This window comes from Etheostoma cragini, chromosome 14, assembly GCF_013103735.1.
Source record: "Etheostoma cragini isolate CJK2018 chromosome 14, CSU_Ecrag_1.0, whole genome shotgun sequence".
Lineage (NCBI taxonomy): Eukaryota > Metazoa > Chordata > Actinopteri > Perciformes > Percidae > Etheostoma > Etheostoma cragini.
In genome coordinates this window covers 5,054,307-5,069,917 of record NC_048420.1, presented here as the reverse complement: position 1 = coordinate 5,069,917, position 15,611 = coordinate 5,054,307, and the positions used below count along the sequence as shown (strand labels likewise).

Sequence of the window (15,611 nt, the reverse complement as noted above, 5' to 3'; positions counted from 1 at the left end):
TTGCAGTGAGGTCACTTGCATGTTAAAAATGGTTGTAGGGCCTTAAAGACGAATAAATAAATAAAACGGAACATGAATCTTCCAGATATGTATTGATACCACAGACAGATAAGTAAAACCTAAGCCATTTTACTCTCTAAAACACTTCTCATACGTCTTGGGACTCACACTGTGAAGAAACAATCATTATAACTTATACAGTTGACAAAATGCATGCATTTTTTCAAAGAAAGTCAAGACGCTTTTGCTCACAAGACATTTACTTATGCCAATAACATAATAATGTCTTATTTATTGATATTACACGCACAGCAATGCTACACAAGCAAATGCTTGTCTAAATAGTGCGCCTCTTGGCCTTCCATAGAGCCTATTGTTTTTTTTGTCCCTTCTGGCCTTCTATACAAGAGGGTGACGTTGTCTCCCATATATGGGCATAGTGGGGCCTTTGTTTCCGGAAACAACAGAGAGGAGAGACGGAGCAGCGATCTAGCGGCAGAAATAAGCCAAAACGCGATGAATTATGGACATAAAGTGGATCAATCTTGGATGTAACAGTGTGGATTTAAAACCCAAAGAGGCTGGAAGTTCCAGGCTCAATAGAAAACCACCTGTAGAGGCTAAAAAGACCCGGAAGTGACCTCCGTAACCGCTAACTCGTCAGGATTAGTCAATCGCTTGTATGGTTTTAAAATGATTAAACTATGAATCAGAAGTGTTTTTTTACTCGTGGGCGAGTGTCTCGGGTACAGAGGGTTAATTGCAGCAGTTGGAGGCGTTCCAGAAGAGTGTTGATGTTTGCTGTATTGAATGCAGAAGAGAAATCCATAAATAAGATCCTGACAAAGAAGTTGGGAGAGTTGAGGTGTCCTGTTACAGTGTCCAGAAGAGTCAGGCTGGCATCCTCTACACCTCGCTTTGATTTATAAGCAAACTGTAATAGGTCCAAACTCTCCGAGCACGGTGATAAGTTCACCTGCAACATTTCTCTCCATCCATTGGCAGAGGATGGACCAATGCGCCATAGTTCTGATATTGTTCATTGCTTTGACATTGTGTCTCTTGGGAAAACAGATATAATGGTGGTTTACTTCCACAGAAGGAACAGCTGGAAAAGATGCATCCCTTCAGTCCATTTGGGTCTGGAGCTTTAGCTTAGCTTTCGAATGGAGACAGGTAAAGATGGAGACAATCCTCTTCTTCCCCACACAAATGGATTCAGAGCAATGGCTGGTGTTGTGTGGGAACCAACCCTCGGCAGGATCTGCATTGTTGAACCTGGCATAGAAACTATTAGGTTACTCTGCAAGGCAGCAAGATCTGGGCATTGGATTGTGCCAGCATTCTGAGTCCTGCCCATCATGGTGTTAAGACAATTCCAGGCATTCCTCACATCTCCCCTGGTGAACCTCTCCTCCATTGTGTTCTTGTAATTAAGCTTGGCAAGCTTGATCTTTTGCTTGAGCTCTTTTCTGAGACCTTGGACAAGTTGTTTGTCTCCTTGAATAAAAGCTAATTTCTTCAAATGTAAACCGCATTTGAGCTCTTTTTTATATCCAAGGCTTGTTATTACCAAAGAGCTTGACTTGTTTAGATTGAATGACACTGTCTGCACAGAATGATACATAAGAGCAGATGGACTCATTAAGTGTGTTCAAGTCCCCATTGCAGGCCTCAAAGAACATTTCCCAGTCTGTGAGCTCAAAGCACCCCCTCAGCCTTTCTACAGATTCAGTATTCCAGACTTGGATAGTTTGGTGTTTTTAATTTTAATTGAGGCAGTAGTAATATCACATTATGATCTGACATCATAAGCATACATCTAAAACATAAAAACATTAAAAGCTGATGTGACATACTGCTCTAATTGGGGAGTAATGGGATGAGGTCACAGCTGTTGCCCAATCAAAAACACGGGCTGATCAGATGCCCTGGAGACGGCATTGTTGTAGCATTCTGCAACCCCACCCTAATTTCATAGTGGCGAGAGCAGTGCCTCTTACAAACCGTGTAGTTTGTTGCCCACCTGTCATTAACAGCCATGCAAATACTGCCCCCAAATCATTTCTCTGTGTCCCGATCATAGCGAATTAATGTAAACCCATTAACACGTCACGCAATTTCCTTAAATTACATGTCATTTAGCTGATGCTTTTTTCCAAAGCAACTTACAATTGCTATATACTATATATGTAATATAATTGTGACATCACAACCTGCAGAAGTCCAGATGGCTCATTTAAAGGCACAGTTTCTAAATACAGGCTGTGTGCATTTCTCTTTGAATTAAGCCTTTTGATACTTTCACAGTATTTATATATCAACTTACTTTATAATCAAGGAAGTAATGGAAATTTATGGAACAGTTATATAGGTTGACATGAATAGTCATAAAATAAAAAAACGCATTTAATGAGAAGGTGGTTCCAAATTTTCGGCCTGTACTGTAAGAGGTCACACACTTCAGGAGCAACTATGGATTAAGTGACACATTGGTTGATGTGTTGCAGTGGGAATCAAACCTGGATCTCCCACAACAAAAGGCATGTGTCATTTCCACTGTGCCATCATCACCACCACCAATGTCATGCAACCAAATCGCACATTTGACAAAGAGAAACAGGTAATGGAGGCTTACTTCCTCGTCTTCTTAACCGGTTCCAAATTCCTCCTCTTTACCCTTGTTTCCTCCGTATCCTTTTCCTCAACAGGATTTTCGGTGTAAGATCCAGTTGGCCTGTTGTTAGGTCCGCTCTGACATTTATGCCTCTCTGTTATTTTTCGATTGAGATGGTCCCTTCAAAACTCTCATAACTTGATGCAGATGGGTTTTAGCGTCTGCAAACGCAGATACACCCATTGCCATTGTTGGTAGTGTCAGTAAATGATGTTAATTGATAATTAAATATATTATCTATCTTTTGCATTTGGTTTCAGGGTCATAAAGTTGCAGTGTGTTTGTCCGTCGGCCATCGTACTGAATACGGCGCCATTTTCTATTAGTTTGGACTTGCAGTTAATAAAGAGAGAAAATTTGCACAACCAATATCGTGATGTATCATTTTAGGATTGTCAAGCAATAGCAGCAATGCTGTATGGTGATATTTTAGGTATTGTGAGCCATGTACCGTGTATGGTATGGTACCCAGTGATTCCCAGACCTACCAAGGAGCGCACAAGTTCCAACCCAGACACGCAGAACCCCGGCATCCCCATGCAGCAACAAGAGAAACATTCTCATTAATGGAGACAAAGAATCACAGTGCACCCTGGCGCAGTGTCGGTGCTGGGATCTGAAGCGATATCAAAACCATCCCGATTTACTTGATTCGATCATACTAAATTGACTAAATTGATTCAATCCCCACTTGAAACGGCGGACCTCTGCAAAATGTCTATCTGTCCTGCGCTGCTCTATGGCTGGCATGTGGCACTCCTCTTTGCAGCAGCAGCCAGACAGCCGCCTCGCCATGGAGGAGACAGTAAAGGATGGGGGGGGGGAGAGTTTTGAGCTAATTGTTGTCTCATTTGTGGTAAATAATAAATTCATCAAATGAAGTGCCTTATCGCTGTTGTCCAAGATACTGTAACATCAGCTGCAATCTGGTTGCTTTGGTTACGGATTACATCCAACTATTACCGAAAAGCCCATTCCTTGTTTGAGAAAGAACAAACAAGGAATGGGTGTACTTAACACATTTATGTTAAGTTCACAGGCAACATATTACTTGTATACATCATTTTATTAAATCATTTGAAATTATACTTTGACAGCTCATGCTTTGACAATAACTTGAACTTTGACTTTAGTATGGAGATGATGTACTCCACGGGCACCTCCAATGACCAGGTAGTAGGTCAAGAGTACACTGGTCCACGGCACTTAGATTTGTAGTGGTTTGGGGGAATAGTACTATAAAAACGCAAACTTCAGGGGACTTCAAGAATGGTGTAATGATGGTAGGAGTCTGATCCATTGGGGTGAGCCGGTCTGGGCCAAAAAAAGTATTCATGTGCACATGGCTACCCATGCCAAATGTGTTTTTCTACCAATAACCCCTGAGGGGCTCTGTAGGCTTTTGTTTTAATGCATCTTGTGTAAACTATTGTAATCTGTTTGTCTGTCTGGAACTAATGTTGCTTATTGTCCCTAACAGGTCTCTCTTGAGAATGAGACCCTGGGTCTCACTGACATTACCTGTGTAAATGAAGGTTAAATAAAAAAAAAAAAGCAACACCATTGCCGGGACTGGAGCGGAATAGGAGTTTCCTCACCTAGGTAATAGTTGACAAAGTCTGCTGTGAGGGCGGGCTGCTTGTGTTTCCTGCGTCCGTCCAAGCTGGCATTTGCGTCAGACGTGTCCACGGGGAAAATGTCGGTGCTGATGCCCATCAGTTCCGCCTTCCTCATCAGCTTCCTGATTGCTGAGGCACTGGAGGTTAGAGGTCGCGGCAGCTTCTCCCGGGGCACCCACGCCTGAGGCCGAGTGTTCCTGGACAGCTCTGCTTTGGCCCTGTACTGCTGCAGGCGGGTAGTGATTCGGGCCTGCGGGTGGGATACACACATGTTCACATACTCCCCACAGAATCAACCAATTAATACTTTTATTATATTAAAAATATATACACACACACACACACACACACACCTATTAATACATGCATATGACGTAAATAAGGGCTGCAAAATTTGAGGAAAATATGCAATATGCGATAACATTGTTGAATATAGCGATATAACTTGCCATAAACAAACAGATATTAAAATTTAATCTGTTCTTCTTTTCTGCTGCTTTCAGTATGCTGAGAAAATACATCACATTTAAGTTAAAACAAAGGAAGGGCAATCATTTCAAATGTTCTTTTATTGAACACACTGAACATTGAATTAAATATAATAAGGTGTGATTGACGGTTTCGCAGGGGCACCATGCAGAGCTTTCGCCATAGCCTATGCAAGTGCCCTGAAATTTATACTTGTGCATTGGTGGGTGTGTCGATCTCTTTAAGAGAATAGCAGGGTCGGCATGTGTGTGTGTGCGGGGAGTGTGTGGTAGAGCGAATGACAGTGAAAAGCTTCAGAGCGAGTACCGACTCTAGAGTCATAGTAAGATTAACCAACTGTCTTCTCTGTTCTTTCAGACCACGGGTAAAATCAGGGAAAGTTAACCCCCTCCTTGATTTCATGTTGTTTATGGAGAAGAAGAACCAGGACGCCACGGGCAAGCAACGTGCCTCACCGTGCAATAGTCTACTCTCACCGCAATGTGTAGTTACATTTTTCAAGAGGTGCATGCCATGCATGTCTCCACGTACCTACGTACTAGGGCTGTAATCTCCCAGTCGACTAGTCGATTTATTGGTCGATACATTCTGGCTCGACCAAAATTTGGATTGTCAATTTTTTGCCGTGTTATGGATGTTTTTCATCCAGTGGAAGCGTAGACCGTTACGGTTTACGGGTGGAAAGCACTAATTGCTAATGGGGGTGTTTTCCAGAGCATCCCTGTTCCACAGGTAACAGTCTGTCTTTAGAACAACCCCCTGGTTTTCACTTATTTTGGATTAGCCCAACCTACTGGGGACAGATTGAAGAAAGAACTAGAAAGCCTTGTTTTAGTGTTTTGCAGAATATTTCTTTAATTGTGAGTGTTTAATTTACAGTCAGTCCTCCTCTACCACGTCAAAGACATCGCCAGTGGGGCAGCATTTTATAAAATAGATAACGGAAAAAGTTGAAAGCAAAGTTTGCAAGCAACAGTTTGAATATCGCAGCTCGACTACAAACATGGCATATCACCTAAAAACGGTAACCTAACTTTTCTGCGTTAAGTTGCCCTGTCTGTTTTGAGCAGGCTATATGAACATAACAGAATTGGCGTATTTCATAGTCTAATAATGCTTTTATAACTACCAGCGCACCCTCCCGCAACGACGGTAGCGTTCCCCAGATCCCCCCAGACCCCGCTGGATGTTAAGCCTCTATCGTCCAAACACAAAAATAATATCACGGAAGGAATTGTTGACTTTATTGTTCAGGATATGAGGCCCATTGCTGTTGTGGAGGGCTGGGGTTTTAAGAACTTGTTCATATACAGTGCCAGCACGGCACACCATCACCAAAAATGTGAGGGACTCAAAGAGAAAGTTTCAGAGTTAATACAACACAGCGAGGCACTGAGCGCTGTCAGAGCCGACAGACGGGTGGCATTTCAGTGCAAAATAATTAGGTAAAAAACTATTTAATATACTGCAAATAACCTACAAGCACAAGTACTGCGGGACAGTACAGGTAATTAATCTTGCATCCCCCCCAGTCGATTTTTAGTCGAAATTTTCACGACTTCAGTCGACCAAGATTTTCTTTGGTTGATTACAACCCTACTACGTACGTTGCCACAGCGTAGATCAAACAAAGAAGCAAAGTGGGGTGGTGATGGCACAGTAGATATGACACATGCCTTTGGTTTAGGAGACCTGGGTTCGATTCCCATTGCAACACATCAACTAATGTGTCCCTGAGCAAGACACTTAACCACTAGTTTCTCTAGACGTGAGTGACCTTTGACATATATAGCAATTGTAAGTCACATTGGTTAAAAGCGTCAGCAAAATGACATGTAATGTAGATCACGCTTAAATCACACTAACACTCAGTTGATACATACATAACAAACAAACATGAAACATTAATATGATATAAACAATAAAGAATCAAATATACACAAATAGCTGTTTAACATAAAAAAAGAAAGTGTTAAAAGGGTGTTAAAAGTTGGGAGTGGCCCTGCTGCTTAAACAATTCTCAGAGTATAGAAGAGTATAGTCGCTGAGTATGTTCAAAAACTTGAAAGAAATGTCAGAAGTTGCATCATATGAACGAAAGTTTTTTGTAGGTAGGGCATATGAAAAAATTGATAAACATGGCAAAGGAAATGTCGATTTGCAGGAGGCCTTTGTATATGGGGGGTTATGCAGGATATACTGTCTGTTGATGTTGGGTTCAGTGTGTGTTCGATGTTTATGTGTGTATGAAGAAATAAAACCTTTAATGACAAAAAGTAAAAGAAACGGTGAATGGAACAGAGAGTTACAAACATACATGCACCCCATCAACACGCTGATCCAAATAATGAACTTTACCTGAGCTTCAGGAGTAAGCTGTTTCTCTCTCTCCTGCACAGAGACCTTACAGTAGGACTGGAGGGCCAGATAGTTCTTCCTTTTCCACTTCCTGTCAAAGCGGTCTGCGTGCTGTTTGCAGTACGCAAAAAATGGATCGGCAATATCCTGGATGGAAAAAAACACACACATGCATCAACGGGTGCGATAATTAGTACATAATGGGAATATTATTGTTTACAGTTTTAACCACATTGGCAGTTTGTACAACACAGTCCACCCCGTCCCTCACTCTGTCACAGGAGGAGAATGACAGAAAGCAGTTTTTCCCAGACACGGACCTACTTAATGTGATCCATAAGCGATTAATATTAATAACTAGTGATAATATAATACAATTATATTTTCTGCTTCACTTTGGATTACGTAATTGGTACATGGACATTTTAAATGATAGTATATTCAACAACGTCTTTGTAAATAAACAGGGACAAAATTTGAAACTACAAGAAAGATTATAAAGCACAACATAAAAAGTAGTTTTATCTATCCGACGGCTGGGCACACCAACATTTAAACAACTGGGTTTTTCCTGCATAGAGGAAATAATAATAATAATAATAATAATAATAATAATAATAATAATACTACATTTAATTTGTAATGCACTTTATATTTGCGCAAATCCTAAAGTGTTACATGATAAAACATGTACAGTAAGTGCTAAAATAAAAACACATGGAGATATAAAATATAAATATAAAAATGGCAATTCAAATCCTCTAAATGTGTTTAAGAGAAATTTACCAAACAATGTTAAAAATGTTAACAAAAACCACAACAAGATGAACTAATGTCAGTTTTATCTGCAGTCAGGGTGTATACCTGCGTATACAGTATGTGATCATGCACAATATACATTTTCATTTTTCAAATTGTAAGTAATCACAGTAAAATGCACATATTTCTGTCAAATAAGGTATCAGAGACTCATTGCGTTTAATGTACGCTATGCAGTGTCATGTCGAAGTGACCTTGGGCCACTGTCCACTGAACCGCAAATTGCTCCCAATGTTACATTATTTGAGTGTAAATGTGTGTGAGTGTTTATCTGACGAGCAGCTGGCACCTTGTAAGGCAGTCTCAACTACAGTGTGTGAATTTGTGTGAATACTTCCTGTCTTATGTAGAAGTGCTGTGAGTAGTCGTGAAGACTAGAAAAGCATTCTATCACTAGTCCATTTACATTTACAAGAAAAAATATATTTTTAGATTTGTTACCCTGAAGTTGGATGTAAATTTACCAATGACTTTACCAAAAGCTTTAAATACCACTTACCTCCTCTGCTGCAGCCTCCGACAGGAGCCCCTCCCGCTGTGCACAGGTGACGTGGAAATAGGAGCGACACATTCCTGCATCACAGCTGATGCACACACCCGTCCTGGCAAAGCGGGCGTCCTCACAGAAACTGCACTCCTAAATGCAACAGAATACAACAGGAGAGACTTCACTTTGCAGCTACAACTCGAGAAGGTGAACAGACGGTAACTTTCGTTAGCCCATCGCCACATGGGTCTTTGGCATTTTAGCTCCAACTCCTTGGAATCTTTTCCCATCCCTGGACAGTTTTAAGCTTCTTTTAAAAACCCACCTTTATACATTTGCCTTTGTGTAGAGGCCTGCACCCCCATTATGCTGTATTTTAAATGTAATTTGTACTTTTGGAACTCATGTTTGTTCTTAAAATGTCTATAGAGGAGCCCTTCCAGAGAGGAGTTTCCTGACTTTTGTCATGTTTATCCTTATTTTATTCTACATATGTATTGCGCATGTGTGTGAAGCACCTTGTAAGTGTGCGTTTGTAAAAGTGCTACATAAATGTAGTGTTACTATTACATTTACGGATATCAACTACTGTTAAAAATGCATCTCCAGCGCTACCCTTTAACTGACATTTCAGAGGTGAAAAATGCTTTCATCTTTTGCTCTTTACATGATGGTTCAACTTCATCTCATTCTTCAACCAAGAGCTCCACTCCATTTAGTGAGTTAAATTGTTTTTAGCGCTTTCACTTCACCTGAGACTTCTGCTCATTGCTGTCTAATTTTTTTGCTTGCCAACACTGCCAACTGACACCTTAACTCCTATTAATCCTTGCACTTCAGCCGACACGTCAAACACTTTCAGTGCGCTGTCTCTTTAACAAGTGCTTCAACTTCATAGATATAAAACAACAGATGTGACATGGAATTCTGTTGGACTTGGACATGGAATTGTGTAATAGCATGAGGTAAGCTGACAACAAGTGATGTTGATATACATCAGATTAAATGCGCCTGCGTGAGAGGAAATAACTCCATACCAGCAGGTGGAGGTAATCTATTCGTCAATCAACAAAGGAAACCAGATAACATTGCTAAGAAATAGAGGACAAACAACGTATGCACGATCAGCCATAAAGTTACGTAGTTCCCTGACATTTCTGCCATTTGGTAATATAATGTATATTACCTATATGTAAAACAAATAAAATGTCACACCTACTCTATACTGACATGTGGGAGGTGAATCCAGCGTTCCTAGTCATTATGGTCCTTTTGGTAAAGCAACAGGCGCTGCAGTGTGGCAATTGTCAACAGTACCCAGGTAAGATGGTGGACAGTTATTCCAATAGTTATGACGTCATGTAACATCTATTGTTTTACATCAGTGTTCAACTCTCACACATATGCCTTAATAGTAATTAAAAACAGATGAGCAATCATTTTCCTTCGGTTTTTCGGAAATTTGTATTTTCTCGTTCTTGTGGACAAGCCGCAGGAATAAAACAATCAATATATATGCATATACATTCAGTTTATCCCCCCCCCCCAAAAAAATCAGGAAAAACATCTACAAAAATAAAAATGCATCCTGCAGGATGTCAAAGATGTGAGTAAAACATAAATCAACATGAACTTATAATCCAACATGCATGATTATGTAAAAAGAATACTTGCCTTGGCCCCGTATTTTGAATAATTCATCTCTGTGAGCGTAACGGGTCGCAGTTTATCGATGTCTCCGAATGCAACACCGGGAACGTAAAGCGCACACACCACATGCACCCATCTGAGAGGGAAAAGCAAGAAAAACTAATTGGTTGATTGGCTGGCTGGTTTGTTGGAAGAAAGCTAGAACAGTTTCCTGGTGAAAAGTGAGTTTTAATTTTTTTACTTTTGTTTGTTTTGTTTTTTTAAATGTATTGATTTCCGGTCACTTAGGTTCAAGAAATGCAATCAAACTGATTAAAATCTATGGCTGTGGTTATTTTGTATTTGGTGTGGTGAATTACTGCATACAATAAGAAACTTCATATCATGAAATTGGCTCCAGTGAGTTGCTCAGACACTTCAAAAAGAAATGGATTCATAGATTTATGTAGCCCCAGACTCTAGCTATGGTTTGGTGTGACACAATTTCAAATGCGGACTTTAGAGAAGAGAATCCGAAGTCCAATATAAAGATATCCATCTCTAGCAAGCAACCGCTTCACAGTTTAATTTGCTGTGTTTTTCATGCTCTAGTGAAGTAGTAAATTCGGGTGCAGCCTGGCTGAGGAGCACTATCAGCGATAACGTGGCTGAAGTCTCCACGCTTCACATAACACTCTTTTCTCTCACTCCTTTTCTTCCTCTATCTTGTCTCCTCCCTTCATCCTCTTCTGTCATTCCTCTTGCCAGTTCTCTCTCTCTCCCTCTCTCTTCCTTAATCCAACTTCCCTTTTCTCTCCACTGCTGAATAAATGTCCAATTTAGATTGTAAATATATCACCAGCTAAGGTCATTGGTCACAATTTGTTTCTGAACATGTTCCACTTGCTGGCTGTGAATGGCAACTGACCACTGGGGTCAATGTGTTAGTGTATCCCACCTCCCGGCGTCCGTCTCTTTGAAGATGCCATCCTGGTTGGGGCACAGCTCACAACTGGGAGTCACTCCGTTCTTACAGGCGTCACAAAACCAAGGCTCTGTTGAATTCTCCGAGGCAGAGCTCATGATTGAGTCGCTTTCGCCGTCCACGCCATAACACCCTGGAAAAAAAGTGAGCATCATGGTTTGTTGCTGCCCTCTAAGAATCAGAGGAAATACAGGCCAAAGAGCTGACTGTCCATAGCGATCAGTAGCAAATAATTCATTACAAACCTCATAATCTCATTTTGGGGGTGTTTAGAACCCATATTTACTGTTATCTATTCTCTAAGGTTTAGTATTTCCAAAACGCATTAATCCTTTTCAAAATAATATTGTAATCATTCCATTAAAGGAACTTACTAAAAATGTTTTACTTTTTATTTTGTTATATAGATAGATAGATAGATAGATAGATAGATAGATAGATAGATAGATAGATAGATAGATAGATAGATAGATAGATATATATATATATATATATATATATATATATATATATATATAGAGAGAGAGAAAGAGAGAGAGAGAGAGAGATTTACATTAAAAAAAGAATGGCCATATATAAAGCAGCAGAGGCAAGGTATTCTGACCTCCAAAAACAATGTATCCAACACATCTCATAATGCAACTCATTGGACCCTTTCTGCCTGGTAAACACAGGTCTTTTAAATTCCTCAATCTCATGTAAAGCAGGCTCACCTTTCTTTTTTTTTTAGGGCCGATGGGCCACCAGGCTTACAAAACACTGTGGGAAACACTGAGAATACAGGACGTTTGATTCTAAAGTATTGTTGTGTAGGTACTTGGATTGATTGGCAGATCATAAAATAGACCTAGTCTGTTTTGGAAGTACCGTGCTCCACACACAACCCCCTAATTGTCATAGGATGTTTGGTAATTATACATTGCATGTTATCAAAGTGCTCACCAGGTTAATTTGTTAACATCTGTGAATACAATGATATAGATACAATGATGTTTGACAAGGAAAGGAGGTTGTACACAAGCTCAACTTTAAACAACTTTATTTGGAGGTAAAACTAAAAATGTGCAATAAAATGCACACAACTGCGCACCCAGATAGCTCAGTGGGTTGAGCGGGTGCCCATATACAGAGGTTTGCTCCTTGACCCAGCGGGCCCGGGTTCGAATCCAGCTTGCAGCCTTTCGCTGCATGTCTCTCCCCCTCTCTCTCCCCCTTTCACATGTTCGGCTGTCCTCTCTGACTAATTAAAGGGATAAAACCCGGAAAAAATAACTTTAAAAAAAATGCACACAATTACGAAAAGTACGGTAGGTCAAATGTGTAAATGGACAGTATTTATATAGCGCTTTTCTAGTCTTAACTACTCAAAGAACTTTTACATAATACAGGAACCATTCACCATTTACCTACATTCATACACTGCGGCGGAGGCTGCCGTACTGCCATGCTCATCAGATAAACACACTAATTTGCAATTCAGGTTTCAGTGTCTTGCCCAAGGACACTTCGACATAAGACTCGGGGGATCGAACCACTCTACCAACCTGAGCCATAGCTGCCCTAAATAAAGTAGGAAGTGGATCAAAAAGAAGTGGTAAACTGGATGACTTCAACAAACAATTTGGGTGATACATTATTACTATTATTATTATTAATACCTTTCACCTTTGTTCTCCCTTCAAAATATGTCAACCTTAAGGGGAACAACCTTAACAACCTCTTTAACCATATGACTGCTCACCTTTCTTGCATCGTCAGACTTCTTTTTTGCAATGTGGCCTTTCAAAATCTAAGCTTCCAGCAATTAACATTGTACATACAAAGTTATTAAGTTCAAAATGATGGCCTCATCTACAAAAATAAGACCTACTTAGTAATACACTGGATTTCAAATAATAAAGTGCTTTGACTAGAAATAATGGAAACAAAACCCATGTTACAGTATTTGCCAGTCAGAAACTACAACTATTCAACTGCAGGTTTTCCTCTTTCCGGAAGTCAAACACTTAAGAAACATTTTGCCGTCCTGAGCTGAAATAATCCATCAATCACCAAACTAGAATGGGAAGAGATAACTGCATTAGCGTGCTCTGTCATTGGTTTGTTCTGCCTTCACTGCCAATAGAGGTCACAACACAAGGCAATAACAAAGAAAAAATAGTCTCCATTGGTCCCAACCGGTCGTCAGACACCGCCTCCCAAGAGCCCGGGTCTGACCGAGGTTTCTGCCTAAAAGGAAGTTTTTCCTCGCCACTGTCGCACTGTTGCTTGCTCTGGAGGAAACTACTGGAACTGTTGGGTCCTTGTGGATTCTGGAGTGTGGTCTAGACCTGCTCTATCTGTAAAGTGTCTTGAGATAACTCTTGTTGTGATTTGATACTATAAATAAAATTGAATTGAATTGGATCCTATTTGTGGCTAGATTTCCACCTTTGTGTTTCTAACTGAAAGTACAAAAGGAATGCTGTTGTCATTATCCTGCTCAGAGCTATCCTTGCCAGCTATTATGACATGTAGGAACAAGACTGAAACAAATCAGCATCCAAAGACATACTAGCAGTGGTATGATGTATGACCTGTCTTCAGAGTATTAAAATCAGTGGACACCTCAGTATACCTTGTCAACATTGTTGAATGTAATGTAGAGTATATGTAACCATGCTGTTTGCTATCCTAACAATCTGGGAACCAAGTCCAAGACAAAAAGTACAAAATTGACCTGTTCTACTCTGGTCCAAAGCTGTGTATCTACTGTGACACTGCAGTACCACAAATTGAACATTTGATAAAAAAAAAAAGAAAATGTAGCCCCAGAGAAGCAACAAGAAGCCAAGCGAAATAATGTTAATGTTGTCTTTTTAATTTTCGGAGGTTGCCTAAACAATTACTTGGCTGACGCGGTTTCTATGACAGCTATTACGCCAGGCAGACATGCTCTTCACTACCAATGAGGGCAGCAATCAGTACTATGCCTCCATTGGGGAGATAACACTAACTCCTAATTCAGTCAGCCAGCCTTCAGGCTTTTTGAGCAATGGGAAAAACTCACAAATCGAAAGCTTAATGTTCTGCATGCCCATCCCTTAGCGCCACACTGAGGATTCAGACGCCCAACGAAAGCAAACACTGGGGCAGATGGAGTTGTTTATTCAGCTCTACACTTTGTTTGGTGGGTGCATGTCCTTTTCTGATTACAAAACCATTTGCTGTGTGTCACAGTGAATCACAAATTTCAAACTCTGCTCTTCAGAGGCTGGTGGGGTCTATCTTCAGTTTTTACAGGCCACTGGTTTCTTCTTGAGATCAACTCAAGATCAACAGCTGGAATTTGACCTGACCTTCAAAACGGAAGAATTACTCCAAATCTAACAACCCAAGATGTGAACAGAACTACTGCCTATTTGTACCTCCATCTTCCCTACACACCATGTGGAGGGCACAGGAGTAAGTCCTGCTAGCTCCAATATAGCTCCACTTATTATTTCCTTAAATAAAAGGTATTACTGGAATAGTTGTGGGCTTCACCATCACTGATTGGGCTTTGAATCATGGAACGGGGGGTTGTGAAAGACCACCATGCTGGTTTAACCGACTTATGGCTGAACCGTGGCACAAATCTTCGATGTTCCTTTTGAACTCAGATACAAAGCTCAGACCGTTAAGCCACGGGTTGCTGGCTAATATGAGCTAAGCTGACAAAAAGTGATGACTACAGGATATCTTCATAATCCCTGAAGGAAAGATTATCCTTGTCAGAAATGACGAGCTTGGTAGGAAAAAAAGGAAGGGGCAAGGTAGAGTTGACTGAACCAAGAATAGTACTTTTAACTGCATTGAGATTTAATATAAAGAACTACAAAAAAAAGCTAGTTCTGGCTGCATCTAGCAGTTTGAAAATAATGTGTGCATGAAGACTGAATAAAAGGTAATTAGGGATTGAACAATTATCAGCTTAGTCAATTATCAGGGCCCAAATTTGGCAATTTGAAAAACATCTGTATCTGATTTATTTGACTGATAACCAATAACGTTAATTAATTAAAAAGTGTGCTACTTTGGCTGTGCTAGGGCTCTGTAAGCAGTCTGCAACAACTGAAGACAAACTGTTAGCATGTTAAAACTTCAGGAAGCTATTTTTGTTTTGATGTATTCATATTTTTGAAGGTATTTTAAATTTAGCTTCAGTTTTATTAAATAATTGCTTAAAGTATTTAAACTTTTGTTTTGGAGTTTGTAACACTCCAAATTGTAAATTTTGACAGCACATCAATGGCTTACAATTTCAACTTGGCAGCAGTCTCTTTCTTATCAACCATCTACACTCACTGGCCACTTCATTAGGTACACCTGTACAATGTAATGCAATCCAATACAACCGCTCTGCCATTTATTTTTACAAAGATGATAATTTGTCAGTTTTTGTTGACACTGTCAGAAAGGTGACATTACTAGGTGTTTATTATTACGGTTTTAGTGGGTGGTGATGTACTGCAGTGCAGTTTATCAAAAGGTTTCTCCAACACTCCGTTTGAAACTGCCGTTTTATAT

General features: G+C 40.1%; 1 protein-coding gene across 1 annotated transcript in view; it reads right to left on the bottom strand.

Annotated features, from left to right (window-relative positions):
- phf14 (PHD finger protein 14) overlaps positions 1–15,611 on the bottom strand; it is a 102,839-nt gene that overhangs the window by 74,098 nt on the left and 13,130 nt on the right. The window contains exons 6-10 of the mRNA XM_034892756.1: positions 11,037–11,196; positions 10,124–10,235; positions 8,462–8,599; positions 7,144–7,290; positions 4,276–4,546 (exon numbers count right to left, since the gene is read on the bottom strand). Coding sequence (XP_034748647.1) covers positions 4,276–4,546; positions 7,144–7,290; positions 8,462–8,599; positions 10,124–10,235; positions 11,037–11,196 — 828 coding nt within the window. The remainder of the gene's footprint in view (positions 1–4,275; positions 4,547–7,143; positions 7,291–8,461; positions 8,600–10,123; positions 10,236–11,036; positions 11,197–15,611) is intronic.